Source organism: Sarcophilus harrisii, chromosome 5 (genome assembly GCF_902635505.1).
Source record: "Sarcophilus harrisii chromosome 5, mSarHar1.11, whole genome shotgun sequence".
Taxonomy (NCBI): Eukaryota; Metazoa; Chordata; class Mammalia; order Dasyuromorphia; family Dasyuridae; genus Sarcophilus; species Sarcophilus harrisii.
In genome coordinates, this window is record NC_045430.1 from 181,976,192 (window position 1) to 181,994,630 (window position 18,439).

General features: G+C 33.3%; 1 protein-coding gene across 2 annotated transcripts in view; it reads left to right on the top strand.

Moving 5' to 3' along the window:
- EXOC4 (exocyst complex component 4) overlaps window positions 1-18,439 on the top strand; it is a 913,849-nt gene that overhangs the window by 234,122 nt on the left and 661,288 nt on the right. For both annotated transcript variants that reach the window (XM_031941130.1, XM_031941132.1), the window contains exon 8: window positions 16,131-16,276. In XM_031941130.1, the coding sequence (XP_031796990.1) occupies window positions 16,131-16,276 (146 nt within the window). The remainder of the gene's footprint in view (window positions 1-16,130; window positions 16,277-18,439) is intronic.

Genomic DNA, 18,439 nt, shown 5'->3' on the forward strand with positions numbered 1-18,439 from the left:
AACTTTGTGTTACATTCTTTCCAATCAGAATTTTGATATGGGACCATTTTAGATGTAATCCACTTCTTGGAACTACCTGTTTTATCCTGCACATTGAAAAGGGGGACTTTTTTTTTTTTTTTTTTTTTTTGCTATTATTATAGCTTTTTATTTACAAGATATATGCATAGGTAATTTTTCAGCATTGACAGTTGCAAATCCTTTTGTTCCAACTTTTTCCCTCCTTTCCCCACCCCCTTCCCTTAGATGACAGGTTGACCAATACATGTTAAATATGCTAAAGTATAAGTTAAATACAATATATGTATACATGTCCAAAGTTATTTTGCTGTATAAAAAGAGTCAGACTTTGAAATAGTGTACAATTAGCCTGTGAAGGAAATCAAAAATGCAGGTGGACAAAAATAGAGGGATTGGGAATTCTATGTAGTGGTTCATAGTCATCTCCAAGAATTCTTTCACTGGGTATAGCTGGTTCAGTTAATTACTGCTCTATTGGAAATGATTTGGTTGATCTCATTGCTGAAGATGGCCACGTCCATCAAAATTGATCATCATATAGTATCATTGTTGAAGTATATAATGATCTCCTGGTCCTGCTCATTTCACTCAGCATCAGTTCGTGTAAGTCTCTCCAGGCGTTTCTGAAATCATCCTGCTGGTCATTTCTTACAGAACAATAATATTCCATATTATTCATATACCACAATTTACTCAACCATTCCCCAATTGATGGGCATTCACTCAGTTTCTAGTTTCTGGCCACTACAAAGAGGGCTGCCACAAACATTCGTGCACATACAGGTCCCTAAGAAAGGGACTTTTTCACAAGTTCATACCAATGACTGTTTTAATTGAACAATTGATTTTCATAATGAATGTAATAGAATTCAGAGTTATTCTATTATTGAAATTACTGTGTTCATTTTATTTTGTTTCCTTACAAAAATGCTTCTTAGTTTCTATATCATAGGGAAATTGGACTTCTAATTCCATTTTCTTAACTCTTTTCTTGCTTTTCTTTCTCATTCTTCTATTTTTTTGTCATGTCTTGTTTACTTAGAGTTGTTTTATTATTAAAATGATATAGATACAGATTATAGCACAAAAACTTGATATTATTCATTCTTATCTTTCTGGAACCAATATTGTGTTCATTTTCTTCTAAAATGAATGTTCTCAAGACCATGATGAGATGTTTTGGATATGCCTGTAAATTGCTGTCAAATGTATGTTGAAACTTCGTAGGGAGCTATTTCATCTTCTTCATTGCTCTACTTTTTGGCTTATAAGCTACTACTCAAGCACAGCTTTGAGGTTATGGGCAGTGCTGACTCATTATCAAGGTTTGAATGAATGGAAGTAATAAGTGGTAACAATGCATTTCTGAGTCTGTGGACTATATGGGACTTGGTTGTTTGCACAGTGACCACATAAGGAGGTTCTGTACATGTTGTGCAAAACAGAATATGCCATATAAACATGAACTTGTTATGTAGATAACAATAGGATTTGAGAAAAGATATTGGGTGAATGGTTGTCTGTCTGGGTAGAGAAGATGTAACTATCAGGTTTTTGTTTTGTTTTGTTTTGTTTTTTAAATTACTAAGACATTTATAAGACACAAAGTGACACTTGTAACATATAAAGTTCAGACTTAGCATGGTAGTCAGGCCTTATCCATTCTGATACCAATCTGTGTACTATATGGAGTGTTCAAGGAGGGCTAGCAGCTCTCATGTGAAGGTTTGCTGAACCTTTTCAGGGCTGCTCATTCACTTTTGGTGTCCTCTTGCCACCAAATTTTATGGTTCCAAGAACTGTAGCATATGTAATGATCACATTTCAGCAAAAACTTTTGTGATAAATTTTTTTCAATGGACACGAAGGCAATTGAAACAGGCTCCGTGGAACACTTTGAGCTCAGTCAGACATCAAGATCATCCACTGCATTCCAGGTAATTGCTGGTTATCTGACTTTGCTACTGGAATTTGATGATTCTGGAAGAAAGAATGAGGTTGATGACTTTGTCTCATTTAAATTCAATTCATGCAAGAGTCAAGCCATTATTCCATGATGACATTAGTTGCTGTTTGTTTTTCATTTTCAAAAAGGACCAATCTGCTTTTTCAGCCTTATATTTAGCAATGTTTTTCTTCACAGATTCTAAGCTTAACTCACTCTTGGATGTTTCACAAATATACCTGTTGATTTTCCACCTCTATGTCTTTGCTCATGCCATTCTTTATCCCGAAAACTTCCATCCCCATTAAAGAACAACTTAATAACTATGGAATATTTGGTGATCATGGCTGGGCCATACCAACATAAAAAATTACAATGCTCTCAAAGTTACTTTAAAGTGTTAATGCTACACCAATCAAAGTATCAAATAGATACTTTTACTTTTAATTTAGAGCAGAGATCAACAATCATTGGCCAAATCTGGACTACAAGATTCTTTTGTACAGTCCATGAACTAGATCGTTTTTAGTTTGTCAGCCTTATGAAAACAAGTAATCAACTCCTGATTTGGAGAAACAAAAGATCTAGTGTATCAAAGGAAGTATTTAAAAGTACTTATGAAGAGGGACTAACACTCCTAGATCTTCAAATTATATAATAAAGCTGCTTTCAGAAAAATTTGATTTTAGTTAAAATTTTTTAAACAATTAGATCATTGGGAGAAACAACACCAGGGAGAATAGGAAATGAAACTCAATTACCCAGTGTTCAGTAAATTCAAAGACATAAATTACTTAGGAATTAGCTCCATGATTGATATGACATGAACTCCTGAGGAAACCGGGAAAGCAATCAGGCAGATGTTACATTTAGATCAACAATGTATTCTATATTTCACAATAAATTCAAAATGTATACATGTCCTTAATACAAAAGCTCATATCATGAAAAAATCAGAAGAGTCAGGGATCATATTCCTTTCACAACCAGATATGGGAGAAGAATTCATAACCAAGCAATGAAGAGAAAATTACAAAAAATAAAACACGTAATTTTGATAATGTGAAATTGAAACACATTCGCACAAATAAAGTTAAAGCATCTAGGATATAAAACAGTTGACTAGGGGGAAAATTCTTTGTATCACATTTCTCGAAAAAGGGTTGGTATCCAAGAGAGGCAAATAACTAGCAGAAATCTGTAACACCAAAAACCATTTCCCAAAAGAGAAATGGTCAAAGAATTCTCAAAAGAAGAATTACCAAAAAAAATTGCAAACTATTAATTACTATGTGAAAGTATGCACCAAATCAATAAAAGAGAAATATAAATCAAAATGATCCAGAGAATTTACCCCACAATCAGCAAATAATGTTGGAGTTATAAAATAGACCCATTAGTGCTTTGTTGGTAGAATCGTGAAAAAAAAGCCCAAATGAAATCAGGAAGAATCAGACACTACTGAAAAACAACTGAACAACAAAATAAATTATAGTATGGAGCTTTTATGCTGTAAAACATAATGAATATGATGAATACAGAAAATTATGGAAAGATTTAAAAGAATGTATGTAAAATGAAGCTGAGCCAAGAAAACAAATACTTGATGATATAGTAGAATTAATGAAAACAAAAAAAAATGAAGATGAAATTGAAAATTACAAAGAACAAATTTGTCCTTCCCCAAAAAACTATGAGAAAATTCCTTCTTCCATACTCTTTTGCAGAGGTCCCTGAATGTGGACCATTGCATATACTGTCAGATGGTTTTTGATTTATTATTGGTTTTATAGATTTTTATTCATTTCTTATTTTTCTTTTAATAAATAATTCTTTGTTATAAGAGATGATTGTCTAGGAGGAAGAAGGGAGGTAGATATGGGAAAAAATTTAGGGCATCATAAGAAGGAAACATGTCAGTAAAATTTTATTTAAAAAATGTTTATTGTTTGAGTGATTCAAACTGAACTTGTAATTTACTTCCTTATAATGCTTTCTCTAAAATTTATAAAAGAAATAATCTTTCCTTTTTAGGAATTTTTATAATAATTTTTTGTTCCTCTCAGATGCTTTTCACCTTCCACTTTGCATAGTGAGGGTTTTTTTTGGCATATATTTTTCCTCTCCTGTATTGACCTTTGAAAAATATCTTATTTAGGGGTAGTTAGGTGGCATAATAGAACACCGAGGCCTATAGTTAGAAAGAACTGAGTTCAAAATTTGTCATAAAGTATTTACTAGCTATGTACTCTAAGCAAGTGACTTAATCCCATTTACCTCAGTGGTTTCATTGTTTGTAAAATGAGCTAGAGAAGGAAATGGCCAATCATTCCAAGAAAACCCCAAGTAGGACTATGAGGAGTTAGACATGACTAAAATGATTGAACAGCAATAGCAAAAAATATTAACATTGTACCTCTCTCAGTACCTAGTAGCATGCTGTGTACATGAGTGTTTTATAAATGTTCAATGAATTAAAATAGTGTGATTGAGTTCTAACATTTTAAATTCTAAGTAGGGAATACTTGTTCAACATGGGGATATTGTAAACTTTCTATTGCATTATAAATCTTAGAATCTTGTCCCTCATTTACACATCATGAGTTTTTTGACTAATATCTTAGCAACTGCTAGTAAAGTATTACAGCAGACATTAAAGAGAACAATAACGTTATATAAATTTTCAAGTATTCTCCAGCTGTGACTTTTTTGTGTGTTTTTGTCACTCTAGGTAATAATGCCTTTTAACTTATTTTAGAATCTCTCATAAAATATGACTTTATTATGCTAGAGTGCTTACCTACCAAAGAGAATTCTTGATATTTGAAACCAAAAAATTAAGAATTCCAAAGAGATAGTTAACTAGGATCACTGTATGAACTATTTTGCATTTTTGGTAGAGATTATAGTGTGCCTTGTGAATGTAGAAATAGGCAGAAATGGACAAAACACAGCTTTAATCTGCCTCAGTTTTCTTTTATGGAAAATAACAACAAGAATTCACAGGGGTTCAAGGAGGAGTATTTGTGTTCTAATTGCAAGTTGTAAATCATTATGTAAATATGAGAGTGTTATTTGCAATGAAGACATTAAGTGGTTAGCTTTTTTGAACTGGCTAATATAATTTGCTTCATTATTCTCCTTTTGGAAGATTCAGCCAGTTCAATACAATATAGAATTATCCCATTATTCTTCTAGGAATTTTTTTAAAAAAGGCTTTAATTTTAATGTCTTGCTATTGTTACTTTTGTTATGAGAGCAATATTTTAAGTATATTTAAAAAGCAACACTTTGAGCCACAAATGGGGAAAAAGTGTCTCAAAAATCCTGCTTTATAGGCGAGATACTATCTTGTTATATAACCTATAATTTTCAGTTGATATGTAGCTTTGTATTAGTAGCAACATCTTGCCACAAAGGGTTATCATTAATTAATTAATCAAGCAGTACATTTATCAAGTACCTACCAGCTATACTAAGAATCCTAATCTAATGAGGCAGTTAGGGAGCACAATGGATCTCTCAATCTGGACTGAGGATTGAGGGAGACATGAGTATAAATCTTGCTTTAGACATTGACTGCATGACCCTGGACAAGTTAGTTAATCTTTATCTGCCTCAGTTTTCTCCTTTGTAATATGAGGATAATAATTAAACTTATTTCCTGGGGTTATTGTGAAGATACAATGAGATATTTATAAAGCATATGGCAAACATAAAGTACTATATAAAAACTCACTTGTTTTTATTATCATTATTATTAGCAGCCTCTTCCTTTAAGAGGCTTACTTATAATTTGGTTTCAGAGATATCAAAAATTATAACTAGTAATTGTACATGAGATGAGTTATTTGAGTGTTATAGATAGTAAGTGCCATTCTGTTCCATTTGGAGGAAAAGTCACTATGGAATGGGGTACTTGGGAAAGATTTTTATGGAGATATTGAAACTTACTAGTCCTTGAAAAAAGAGTAACATTCACATAAGCAGAAGAAAAGGTAAGGAGAGAATTACAATCAGGGCCATATTCTGAAGAAAGACATGGATGTAGATGTAGGGACATGAAAAGTATATTCAGAGAATTAGCTCAGGCTATCTAGAGACTCATATTTGAGTATTTAGAGGAAGTAAAAATGAGAAAGCAGATTTTGATCAGACTGTAGAATATCTTGAATATTAGACCCATACATTTGGACATTCTCTGGTAGATTATTAAAGATTTATGAGCAGAAGAATTAAGTGATGGAAGCAGTGATTGAAGTAGATTAGTCTGGCCTTTAGATGAATTATTCGTAGGTAAAAGTGCCAAAAACTTGGGCTGTTCTGCTGGCCCAGCCTTTTGAGAATGTAGCATTGCTTTCATTGCACTATAATACATTGGAGTAGGACTTGGGTTGAGAGTCCTTATTGATAAAGTTGAAATAATAACTGCTTTACCTATGCCAGAGGATGATTGTGAGGAAGGTATGAAATTAGAATACAGTGAGGAATTAAGAATAGAAGACTACATAGTGGAGAAATGATGACTGATGCTGAATTTGAAGCCTGCTTGGTCACTCTGATATGGGACAAATAATTTGATATTTCTCAGTCCCTCTTTCTTTATCTGTAAAATGAAGTGTTTTGACTCAGGGGGAGTGACCCCTCTTGTTCTATTTGTGGTTGTAAAAGGAAAGGTACAAAGCATTAGATAGGAGGTACTATTGTCCTTTCACTTTGAATACACTATTACCAATGTGATAAAGAACAAGGAACATCAAATTTGAAGTCAGAGGATGTGAGTTCAAATCTCAACTTTGCTTTCACTGACCTCTGTGAAACAAATTACTTAAACTCTTTAGGTTCTAAAATGAGGGAATTGATAAGGTGACCTCCAACAGCACTTCCATCTCTCAGTTTCATTGCTCTGTGCAGCTAAACCCAAATCATACTTAATGGGTTTCCCTTTGTTGGTGGTGGGGGTGGGGTGGGTACTCAGATCAGCTCAGTTTTAATTCAAGTTCCACTTGGGGGCAAAATAGTGTTACCACAAACAATTTAATACTTAATCAAAGGAAGTTTGCTTAGCTGAAGCCTAGAAAGGATAGTTAAAAAGGGTATACCAGTAGTTTAGCTTGTGTAGAAACAGTTCCTTTTATCTCTAAATAAAAATTCCTGTATTCTATAGGGCAAGTATCTTTTAAGTGTAAAAGGCCCTAGCTATAGTGTTTGGGCATTTTGGGGCCCTTAATTGTTCAGGGAGTGACATCATTATTGTCAGAGAGAATATATCTAGGGGAGCATAGTGTGAATGAATCTCTTCTTGCCAACCTCTTGTTCAACCCCCATTTAGTTAGGTTCTGGTGATAACTATGTGACTTTATTTTTTATGGGAGGAGGTGGGAAAGACTAGCATAGCTCTTGCTGCAGAGGGAAAGGAAAAACCTATTCGTTATTGGTCCTATCACAGTATCTTTTCCTACCATCTGTCCTGGACATCTTCTTGCCATCTGCCCTGTCAAGATGCATGCATACCCTTTTTAGTCATCTCCACCTGTTCTCCATTTGTAGCTGTGGGAATAGTAATCAAATCCATACCACCAGAACTATTGTAAAACTATGCTAACTGATTCCCCTATGCCTCTACTCATCATCCCTGTGACTTCTTAGACCAGTACACCGGTTCCTGCCTACCACTCCCTTATATGCTTGTCATACGTGCTTAACTTTCATTCATAACTCCAAATCTCTGTTGCTTTGACCAAGTCATATGATCTCAAAGTTATAAAGGATTGTGATTTTGGGGGGGTAGATTTTAATTTTCTTTGAAATTATTTAATAAAAATACCTAAGGTATGTGAACATATCTATTTTTTGCTCATGTCCTAACTATTGCTTTTCCTCTTCCCTTTTATGTTTAAACATTATTTTTATTTTTATAATAATTATTATAATTATATTATAATAATATAAATTTTATAATATTTTTATAATAAAAAATTATTTTTATTTTTTAAAATACAAGCAAAGCTAGTTTTCAGAATTCACCCTTGCATAACCTTGTGATCAAAATTTTTCTTTTTCTCTCCCTCCTTCCCTGCCTCTTCTCTCCTCTAGACAGCAAGTAATCTAATAATAGGTTGAACATGTGCATTTCTTCCAAACATCTTTCCATATTTAACTTGGTGCACAAGAAAAATCTTATCAAAAGGGGAAAAATGAGGAAGAAAAGCAAGCAAGCAGCAACAAACAACAAAAAAGGAAAATACTATGTTGTGATCCACACTTAGTCTCCACAGTTCTCTCTCTCTCTCTGGGGTAAGAATGACTCTCTCCATCACATCTCTTAAAACTGTCCTGAATCACTTCACTGTTGAAAAGAGCCATGTTCATCAGAGTTGGTCATCACACAATCTTGTTGTTGCTGTGCACAGTGTTCTTCTGTTAAACATAATTTTAGTGAGTCTTGCTTCTGCTCTGTACCAAGTCTTGCCCAGTAATTTAATCTAAATTTCCTACTTTTTTTGTTGTTTATCAAACTCCTCTCTTTGCCCAAAGCCTTTTCCTTTTACCTCAGGTTCTTTTCTCAGCTTTTTAAAAAAGGAAGCTGGAGGAAAACAGCAAACACAGTGCCTCTGTACCCCTCTGTATGATCACTTCTCTGCTATTATCTTGTTTTCCCAGCAAGAAAGAAATATTTTCCCACTTTACTCCCTAGGAAGGATTGTAGGATCAAAGGGTTTATAACTAAAATAGACAAGCGATAGCACAGCTTTCTCCCTTTTCTTTCTCCCTTGTCTTTTAAAATTCAATTTTCATAAGATCTCTAACCAGACGTAGCTAAAGGTTTTTTACCATGAATTACCTTAGAATTTCGCTTTAGATACTGCTGCAGTTAGAAATTTAAAGTGATCATATCTTTTACAATAGGACAAAATTTTTTAAGCAAGAAATTATCAATGAATTAAAGAAAATATTGAAAAATGGGTAATATATTAATTTACATTACTAATGTGTTCATGTATCACACATTAACATATTATGACATCAATATATTTTAGGATAAGGAGAAAGGAATAAACACTAATATAGTTTCTGCTCTCTACTTGGCACTGTGTTAAGCACTTGACAAATATTATTTTATTTGATCCTCTCAATCTTGCAAATAGGTACTATTTTTTCCCCATTTTAGCAAGCTAAGATTAATTAACTAGTCCAAGATCACACTATTAATAAGTGTCCTGGGTGGTATTTGACTCATGTATTCCTCACTAGGGACATCACCTTTCTGCCTTCTGGTAAATTTGATTCTACTTACTTTAGGAATTGGGATCACTAGATATATAGATTCTTTAACATATTTCAGGCATATATCCTTGGTACAGGAACAATATCAGTTCATTTCGATCTATAGAAAGATTGGAGTTCTGGGTAAGTGAATATAATTACATTTCCCTGCCTTAGTAAGTAAAGTATAGTGGATTTAAATGAACTTTCTTCTACTACAATACCTTTTGTACAATACCTATTGGAAAGGTATTATGTTATTTATAAAACTTAATCTTATTGTGTAGCATTATAAATCAAAATTGTATAATACTTGGCTAACATTTTCTTATCTGAACATGAAGAGATCCTTAGGAGACTGAATGGTGGTTGTTGTTTTGAGAACATATTAACTCCTTACAATGGCCTCTATTTCACAGAATTGTTGAGAAATTTTAGTTATTTGAGTATTTTGCTAAGTATTCTGAATAATTGAGATTTATATTAAGGTGTATTGAATGAGAAGGGACAAGGATATTGAATAAATTCCACCACATTTCACTACTCTAGATGTTAAACCAGTATGCTTTAAAAATACTTGCTCTTTAGAACTAGGAGATCATTATACACAGCAACAACAGGACTATATGATGATAAATTCTAATGGATGTGGCTCTCTGCAACATTGAGATGATTTGGACCAGTTCCACTTGTGTAGTGATGAAGAGAACCATCTACACCCAGAAAGAGAACTATGGGAACAGAGGGTAGAACATACAACGTAGCATTCTCACTCTCTCTGTTATTTGCTTGCGTTTTGTTTCTTTTTTCTCAGTTTTTCTTTTTCTTCTTTCTTGATCTGATTTTTCATGTGCAACTGGATGGCTGTGTGAATATGTATATACATATTGGATCTGGCATGTATTTTGGCATATTTGGCATGAATTGGACTGCCTGCTGGGTGGAGGAGGGGATGGGGGAAAGAAGGGGAAATTTTGCAATAAGGATTTATTCTGGGGTCAATTTTGGAAAAAATTACCCATGCATATACTTTGTGAATAAAAAGCCTTAATAAAAAAAAATACTTGCTCATATCTTTTTTTTTTTTTTTTAATGATGAAAGAAGAGTATACTGGAAAAAAGGGAAAGAGAGAAGTAGATTGTTACAAATTATCTGACAAAAAAGAGGCAAGAAAAAGCTGTTATAATAAAGGGGAGAAAAGGGGGAGAAGAAGGTGAGAGAATTTACTCATCAGGATTGACTCAAAGAGGAAATAACATATATATTCAATAAGGATATAGAAATGTATTTTACCCTGCAGGAAAATAGGAAGGGAATGGGATATGGGAAAGGGGATTGGATAATAGAAGAGAGGGCATAATGGGGGAAGGAATGGTCAGTACCAAAACACTTTTGAGAAGGGATGGGGTGAAAGAGAGAGAGAATAAATGGAGTTTAGGGGGTGTGTGGAAAATACAGTTAGCAATAGTAATTGTGAAAAGAATTTTGAAGCAATTTTCCTCTGATAAGGCCTTATTTCTTAAACATAGAGAGAATTGAATCAAATTTATAAAAAATAAGAACCATGCCCCAATTGATAAATGATCAAAAGATATGATCTATGCCTCAAAGACTACAATTTCATGCATATTCTTTGACCTAACAGTACCACTAGTTGTTATGAGATTTTTTTAAAAATGGAAAATGATTTATATGTTCAAAAATTTTCATAGCAATTCTCTTCCTTGGGGGGAAAAAGGAAATTAAGGGAATGCTTATCAATTGGAGAATGACTCAATAAACTGTGGTATGTGTTTATGATGAAACATTATTTTTCTATGGGAAGTGATGAGCAGGATGCTTTCAGGAGAAAAAACAAACAAACCTGGAAAGTCCTCCATGAACTCAATTAAGGTGAAATGTATTATATAGAAAGTAAAAGCAATGTTCTAGAATGACTAGCTATAAATGACTTTGTTATTCTCAGTAGTACAATCATCCACAATTACTCTGAAGGAATTTTTATTTTATTTTATTTTTTTTTATTATAATAACTTTTTATTGACAGAACCCACGCCAGGGTAATTTTTTTTTATAACATTATCCCTTGCACTCACTTCTGTTCCGATTTTTCCCCTCTCTCCCTCCACCCCCTCCCCTAGATGGCAAGCAGTCCTATATATGTTCAATATGTCGCAGTATATCCTAGATACAATGTATGTGTGCAGAACCAGTTCTCTTGTTGCACAGGGAGAATTGGATTCAGAAGGTAAAAATAACCTGGGAAGAAAAACAAAAATGCAAACAGTTTACATTCATTTCCCAGTGTTCTTTCTTTGGGTGTAGCTGCTTCTGTCCATCCTTGATCAATTGAAACTGAGTTAGGTCTCTTTGTCAAAGAAATCCACTTCCATCAGAATACATCCTCATACAGTATCGTTGTTGAAGTATATAATTATCTCCTGGTTCTGCTCATTTCACTCAGCATCAGTTCATGTAAGTCTCTCCAAGCCTCTCTGTATTTGTCCTGCTGGTCATTTCTTACAGAACAATAATATTCCATAACATTCATATACCACAATTTACCCAACCATTCTCCAATTGATGGGCATCCATTCATTTTCCAGTTTCTAGCCACTACAAAAAGGGCTGCCACAAACATTTTGGCACATACAGGTCCCTTTCCCTTCTTTAGTATCTCCTTGGGGTATAAGCCCAGTAGTAGCACTGCTGGGTCAAATGCTATGCACAGTTTGATAACTTTTGGGGCATAATTCCAGATTGCTCTACAGAATGGTTGGATTCGTTCACAGCTCCACCAACAATGCATCAGTGTCCCAGTTTTCCCGCATCCCCTCCAACACTCATCATTATTTTTTCCTGTCATCTTAGCCAATCTGACAGGTATGTAGTGGTATCTCAGAGTTGTCTTAATTTGCATTTCTCTGCTTAATAATGATTTGGAGCACTCTTTCATATGAGTGGTAATAGTTTCAGCTTCATCATCTGAGAATTGTCTGTTCATATCCTTCGATCATTTATCAATTGGAGAATGGCTTGGTTTCTTATAGAGTCAATTCTCTATATATGTTGGAAATGAGGCCTTTATCAGAATCTTTAATTGTGAAGATATTTTCCCAGTTTGTTGCTTCCCTTCTAATCTTGTTTGCATTAGTTTTGTTTGTACAAAAGCATTTTAATGTGATGTAATCAAAATTTTCTATTTTGTGATCAATAATGATCTCTAGTTCATCTTTGGTCACAAATTTCTTCCTCCTCCACAGGTCTGAGAGATAAACTATCCCATGTTCCTCTAATTTATTTATAATCTCGTTCTTTATGCCTAAATCATGGACCCATTTTGATCTTATCTTGGTATATGGTGTTAAGTGTGGGTCCATGCCTAATTTCTGCTGTACTAGTTTCCAGTTATCCCAGCAGTTTTTGTCAAATAATGAATTCTTGTCCCAAAAGTGAGGATCTTTGGGTTTGTCAAACACTAGATTGCTATAGGTGACTATTCTGTCTTGTGAACCTAACCTGCTCCACTGATCAACTAATCTATTTCTTAGCCAATACCAGATGGTTTTGGTGACTGCTGCTTTATAATATAATTTTAGATCAGGTACAGCTAGGCCACCTTCATTTGATTTTTTTTCATTAATTCCCTTGAGATTCTCAACCTTTTATTATTCCATATGAATTTTGTTGTTATTTTTTCTAGATCATTAAAATATTTTCTTGGAAGTCTGATTGGTATAGCACTAAGTAAATAAATTAGTTTAGGGAGTATTGTCATCTTTATTATATTCGCTCGGCCTATCCAAGAGCACTTAATATTTTTCCAATTATTTAAGTCTGACCTTATTTGTGTGGAAAGTTTTTTGTAATTTTGCTCATATAATTCCTGACTTTCCTTTGGTAGATAGATTCCCAAATAGTTTATGCTGTCAACAGTTGTTTTGAATGGAATTTCTCTTTTTATCTCTTGCTGTTGGATTTTGTTGGTGATGTATAAAAATGCTGAGAATTTATGGGGATTTATTTTATACCCTGCAACTTTGCTAAAGTTATAAATTATTTCTATTAGCTTTTTAGTAGAATCTCTGGGGTTCTCTAAGTATGCCATCATATCACCTGCAAAGAGTAATAGTTTGATTTCCTCATTGCCTACTTTAATTCCTTTAATCTCTTTCTCGACTCTTATTGCTGAGGCTTGTGTTTCTAATACAATATTGAATAATAATGGTGATAGTGGGCAACCTTGCTTCACTCCAGATCTTATTGGGAAAGGTTCCATTTTTTTCCCATTGCATATGATGCTAACTGACGGTTTTAAATATATGCTCCTGACTATTTTAAGAAAAAGTCCATTTATTCCTATACTCTCAAGTGTTTTTATTAGGAATGGATGTTGGATTTTATCAAATGCTTTTTCTGCATCTATTGAGATGATCATATGGTTTTTGTTAGTTTGCTTATTGATATAGTCAGTTATGCTAATAGTTTTCCTAATATTGAACCAGCACTGAATTCCTGGTATAAATCCTACTTGGTCATAGTGTTATTATCCTGGGGATGATTTTCTGTAATCTTTTTGATAATATTTTGTTTAAGATTTTAGCATCAATATTCATTAGGGAGATTGGTCTATAATTTTCTTTCTCTCTTTTCAGCCTACCTGGTTTAGGTATCAGTACCATCTCTGTGTCGTAAAAGGAGTTTGGTAGGACTCCTTCAATCTCTATTTTTTAAAATAGTTTATATAGCATTGGAGTTAATTGTTCTTTAAATGTTTGGTAGAATTCACGTGTAAATCCATCTGGTCCTGGTGATTTTTTTCTTAGGGAGTTGGTTAATAGCTTATTCTATTTCTTTTTCTAAGATGGGACTGTTTAGTCTATTTGCTTCTTCCTCTGTTAATCTGGGCAAGCTATATTTTTGAATGTATTCTTCTGAAGGACTTTTGATGAAAAATCCTATCCATATCCAGAGAAGAAACTGATTATGTTTGAATACAGATCAAAGCATTCTCTATTTCTTTCTTTCTCTCTTTCTCTTTTTAACTTTTCTTGAGGGTTTTTATTTTCATTAGGGTGAGAGAACTATGTTTTCTTTCACAACTTGACTTTAATGGAAATGTTTTGCATAAATTCACATATGAATTCTTAATTGTGGTTAGAGATAAGGAAAAGAACCTAGAACTCAAAAATTTTAAAAAATGTAAAAAAAAAATTATTTTGAATGTAACTGGGGAAACTATTAAAATAAATAAATAAAAATACCTATCCTTACAATTGAAGTAGATTGCCTTCTTATAATTTCCCCCTTACTCTTAACTTCATTTTCTCCTTTTCTATTGATTACTTCTTGGTTAAAAAGACTGCTTAGGTCATTAAGAAAGAAATCCTTCAACTTGAAAGCTCTTCAAGTTTATTATCCTTTGGAAACTGTTCTCTTTCATAGCACAAAAGTAAAACAAAAAACTTCATGTTTTATTTCATTTTTCTGTCCTCCTATTCATTTTTTCAACTCCTTGCTGCCTGACTTCCAACCTTACGTCTCTGGTAAAATTTCCTCTAACACTTTGTCAGTAATCTTTTACTTGCTAAATCCAAAACCACTGGTTATCCTGTCTCAAATTTTGGCCTAATCCTTGACTTGTCCTCTTTCTCAGGGATAATATCAAATTAGCTGCTAAGGGTCACATGATCACAGATCTTGCACTGCATAGGAACCCTACAGATTATCCATCCTGTTCTTATTGTGTGATTATTCAGTTGTTTTGTCAGGCTCTGCTCTTCATGGCCAGGTTGAGGGTTCTTGTTCAATATTCTGCAAGGATTTGCCATTTCCTTCTCCAGCTTATTTTACAAATGAGGAAACTGAGGCAGGCAGGGTGAAGTGACTTATCCAGGGTCACACAGCTACTAAGTGTGTGTGTGTTTGAACTCAGGAAGTCTTCTTGACTCCAGGTCTGGTGCTCTCCCTGCAGAGCTGCCTAATGATCCCTCATTTTACAAGTAATGAAACTAGGCCCCAGGGAGTTACCTTCCTCAGGTCATACTTTTGAAGCTCTGAGAGCTTGGTAGGACATTGAAGACACTTCAATCAGGACAGCGCTTACTCTTGTCTTGCCACTGGACTTCATGACTTTGGGAGGGAGGGTAATGACTTTCTATAACTCCGCCTTAACACAAGACATCACCTTGTGATATTATTGGTCTTCTTTGAAAATGGACAAACAACATCCATTTATCCATTTATTTCTACATATCCAGACTATTGAATAGCTTTATAAGTTAGTCATTCTTTTGTTTAGGCTCTCCTTTCCCCAGCCCATATTTTCCACATGTCTGGAATGTCCTTGTTCCTCAATTCTGCCTCTTCGAATTTTTAACATTCATCAGAGCACAACTTAGGAGCTACCTCTTACATGACACATACCGATTCCTTATTTTTTTTGTTTATTCTTCTTGAAATTACCCTGAATTACTTTATGTTTACTTATTTGTGTTTTTTGTTTCATCACTTGGTAGGTAGAATAAAATTTTTGAAAGCAGGGACCTTATTTCAAGGCCTTATAAAGGCAGATAATAAATTTGGGTTTAAGTGAAGAAATTTATCCAACTATTCCATTCTTAATAGTACTAATTTGATTTGAGTAAAACCTTTTCTGTCTTTTGCCCTTCTATCTCTTTCTCATTTCTCTGACCTTTTAAGCATAGAGAGCAGGAAATTGACCAGTTATTGGAATAGTCTTCATTTTGGAAAACAATTATGGAAGAACTCAAAATATCTGGATTAGTATAACTTTGGCTATAATGATATGTAATTGAATTATTACGTATTTGCTGATTTGAGTCTTGTTAGCTTATTGGAACTGAATATATGAAACTGTTTTGTCTACTTGTGTAGATGCTGCTGACAGAATATTTGGATATGAAGAACACTCGGACGGCTTCTGAACCATCAGCTCAGCTTAGTTATGCAAGTACAGGACGGGAATTTGCAGCTTTTTTTGCCAAAAAGAAACCTCAAAGACCAAAAAACTCTCTCTTTAAGTAAGTAATAAGAGGGCAGATAGGAGCAATTGTTATGTTCTCAAATATATTGGGACTTATGCTTGATTGTAAATTACAATATTCATTTAAAGCATTAGTTTGAATAATGTCATAGTAACTTGATTTCTAACTTTTTTTCAGTTCCTTTTACTATTGTTTATTGCTAGTTAAAAATGTAGTGTTTAACATGATTCTTGCAATATCTTCATTGTTTAATACAAAATCCAAGAAGCCTTGGGAAAATTAATGGAAAAGGAAAATTTTACCTTCTGAGAAAATCCCTAATCTTATGTACTTACTTATTCTTTTTAATAAAATTGCACATTATTTATGTTCTTTATTGTTCTTTGGAGACAATATTAATTGGTTAAAGAAAAATTTCTTTCCTTTTTTTTTTTTTAAATGTCTTTGCCAAGAAGACCCCAGATGAGATCATGAAGAATCAGACACAACTAATCAATGAAAAAAAAAAAAAACCCTCTCCTTTCTCTCCTTTTCTTTTATATCATTTAGGAAAAAATTCGTTTTCACTATTTTTTGGTTATAACTGTTTTATTACCATGTATTCACATTCTGTTTTTCCACTGGACACAAGTGAAACACATACTATCTGTTTTCTCTATATAATATGTGAAACAAAAATGTAGTTAAGATTTTTTTTATTGTTTAAAAAAATTTAATTTCTGTTTGTTGTAATATAGTTGAGTCTTTGTACCTTTTACTGAATCAATTTTGGAATTGATGTGCATTTTGTTTTTTTTAAAGAGTTGAATTTATTTATTTTGGAGTGTGTTCTTTTCTCTTTTCCATGTTATTATTCAATTATACATAGGAACTAGATAATTTGACACAATTAGTGTACTTCATGCCTTCTTCAGTCTTTATCTGATATATTAAGTAGTTTTAAGAATTTTTAAGCAAATATTCTTGATCTTAAACTCTCAGCTCTAGGTTTTTCACACACAATTCTAACTCATCCATGATCCTCTTGGGATTGTAGATCATTGAATTTCAGAAGTTGGAAAGGACTTCAGTTTCCCAAAATCTTCTGATTATGAAGGATTAACATTTTGGTAAAAACCCATTATTCTCAAGTATAAGAAGTACTTTATTATTTATCATTAACTGTCTCTAATTAAGGTTAATTGTGTATATTTAGTAGCTATCTTCTCTTAGTATATTTGTCTTTCCTTTCCCTTTTTACAACACTATTTTTCTCTTGTCCTCTGGCCAGTAGCTTTTAACATGCTTTTTGGAGGTCACACCTGTCTTTTCTACAGTTGACTCTTTGGTAACATTACGGTAGAAGGACTCCACACTACTTTATATCATACTTTTGATGCTTATTTAGTTTTGGCAAGTGCACAGAAAAGAATTACACGTAATGATTTTTTCTATCAGGCTTTTAAGCCAAAAACTGTTTATTCCTTTCCATTGTTCATGAATGACCTTTCTTAGTCCTCAGAGTTGTTAGGTTAAAATATGATAGTCCAGCTTCCCCATTGTGAATGGAAATCTGGCTCATTATCTTTCCTGCTCTTGACTTTTACTCTTTAATGATAGTAATAGTTAAGACTACTTTCTGTGTCTGCTGTCCACTGGAGGGTTTTGTTTATTTCTTTTCAAATTTCAATGTTCAACTGCACCCCACCAATGGATTCATTCTTCAGTTGTTGTTCAGTCATTTCAATTGCGTCCAATTCTTCTTGACCACACAAATGACTGTCCATAGGATTTTCTTGGCAAAAGACACTGGAGTGGTTTACCATTTCCTTCTCCAGTGATAAACAGGCCAAGGTCAGCCAACTAGAAAGTTTCCAGGACTGGATTTGAACTCAGGTCTTTCTAACTTGAGTTTTCAAAAATTGTTTCAGATTTTTAGGAATCTATTCAGTTTTGTTTTACATACTTTTGATTTGATGCCTTGAGTCTTTTCAATGTTATTTTTATATTATTATTTCAGTTTTTATTAATTTTCTCTATGCCTCCTTGTACAAGGCCATATAAAATAGATAACAATCTCTCTCACTTGGTTATTGCAAAACTGTTTTTATGGAAGATAGTAACATACATTTAATTCTGTAAAAGTGTTTTATTTGATGCTTTGTACAGGAAAAATTGAATGATATTTTAACAGATATATTGCTTCAAGAGCTCTAAATT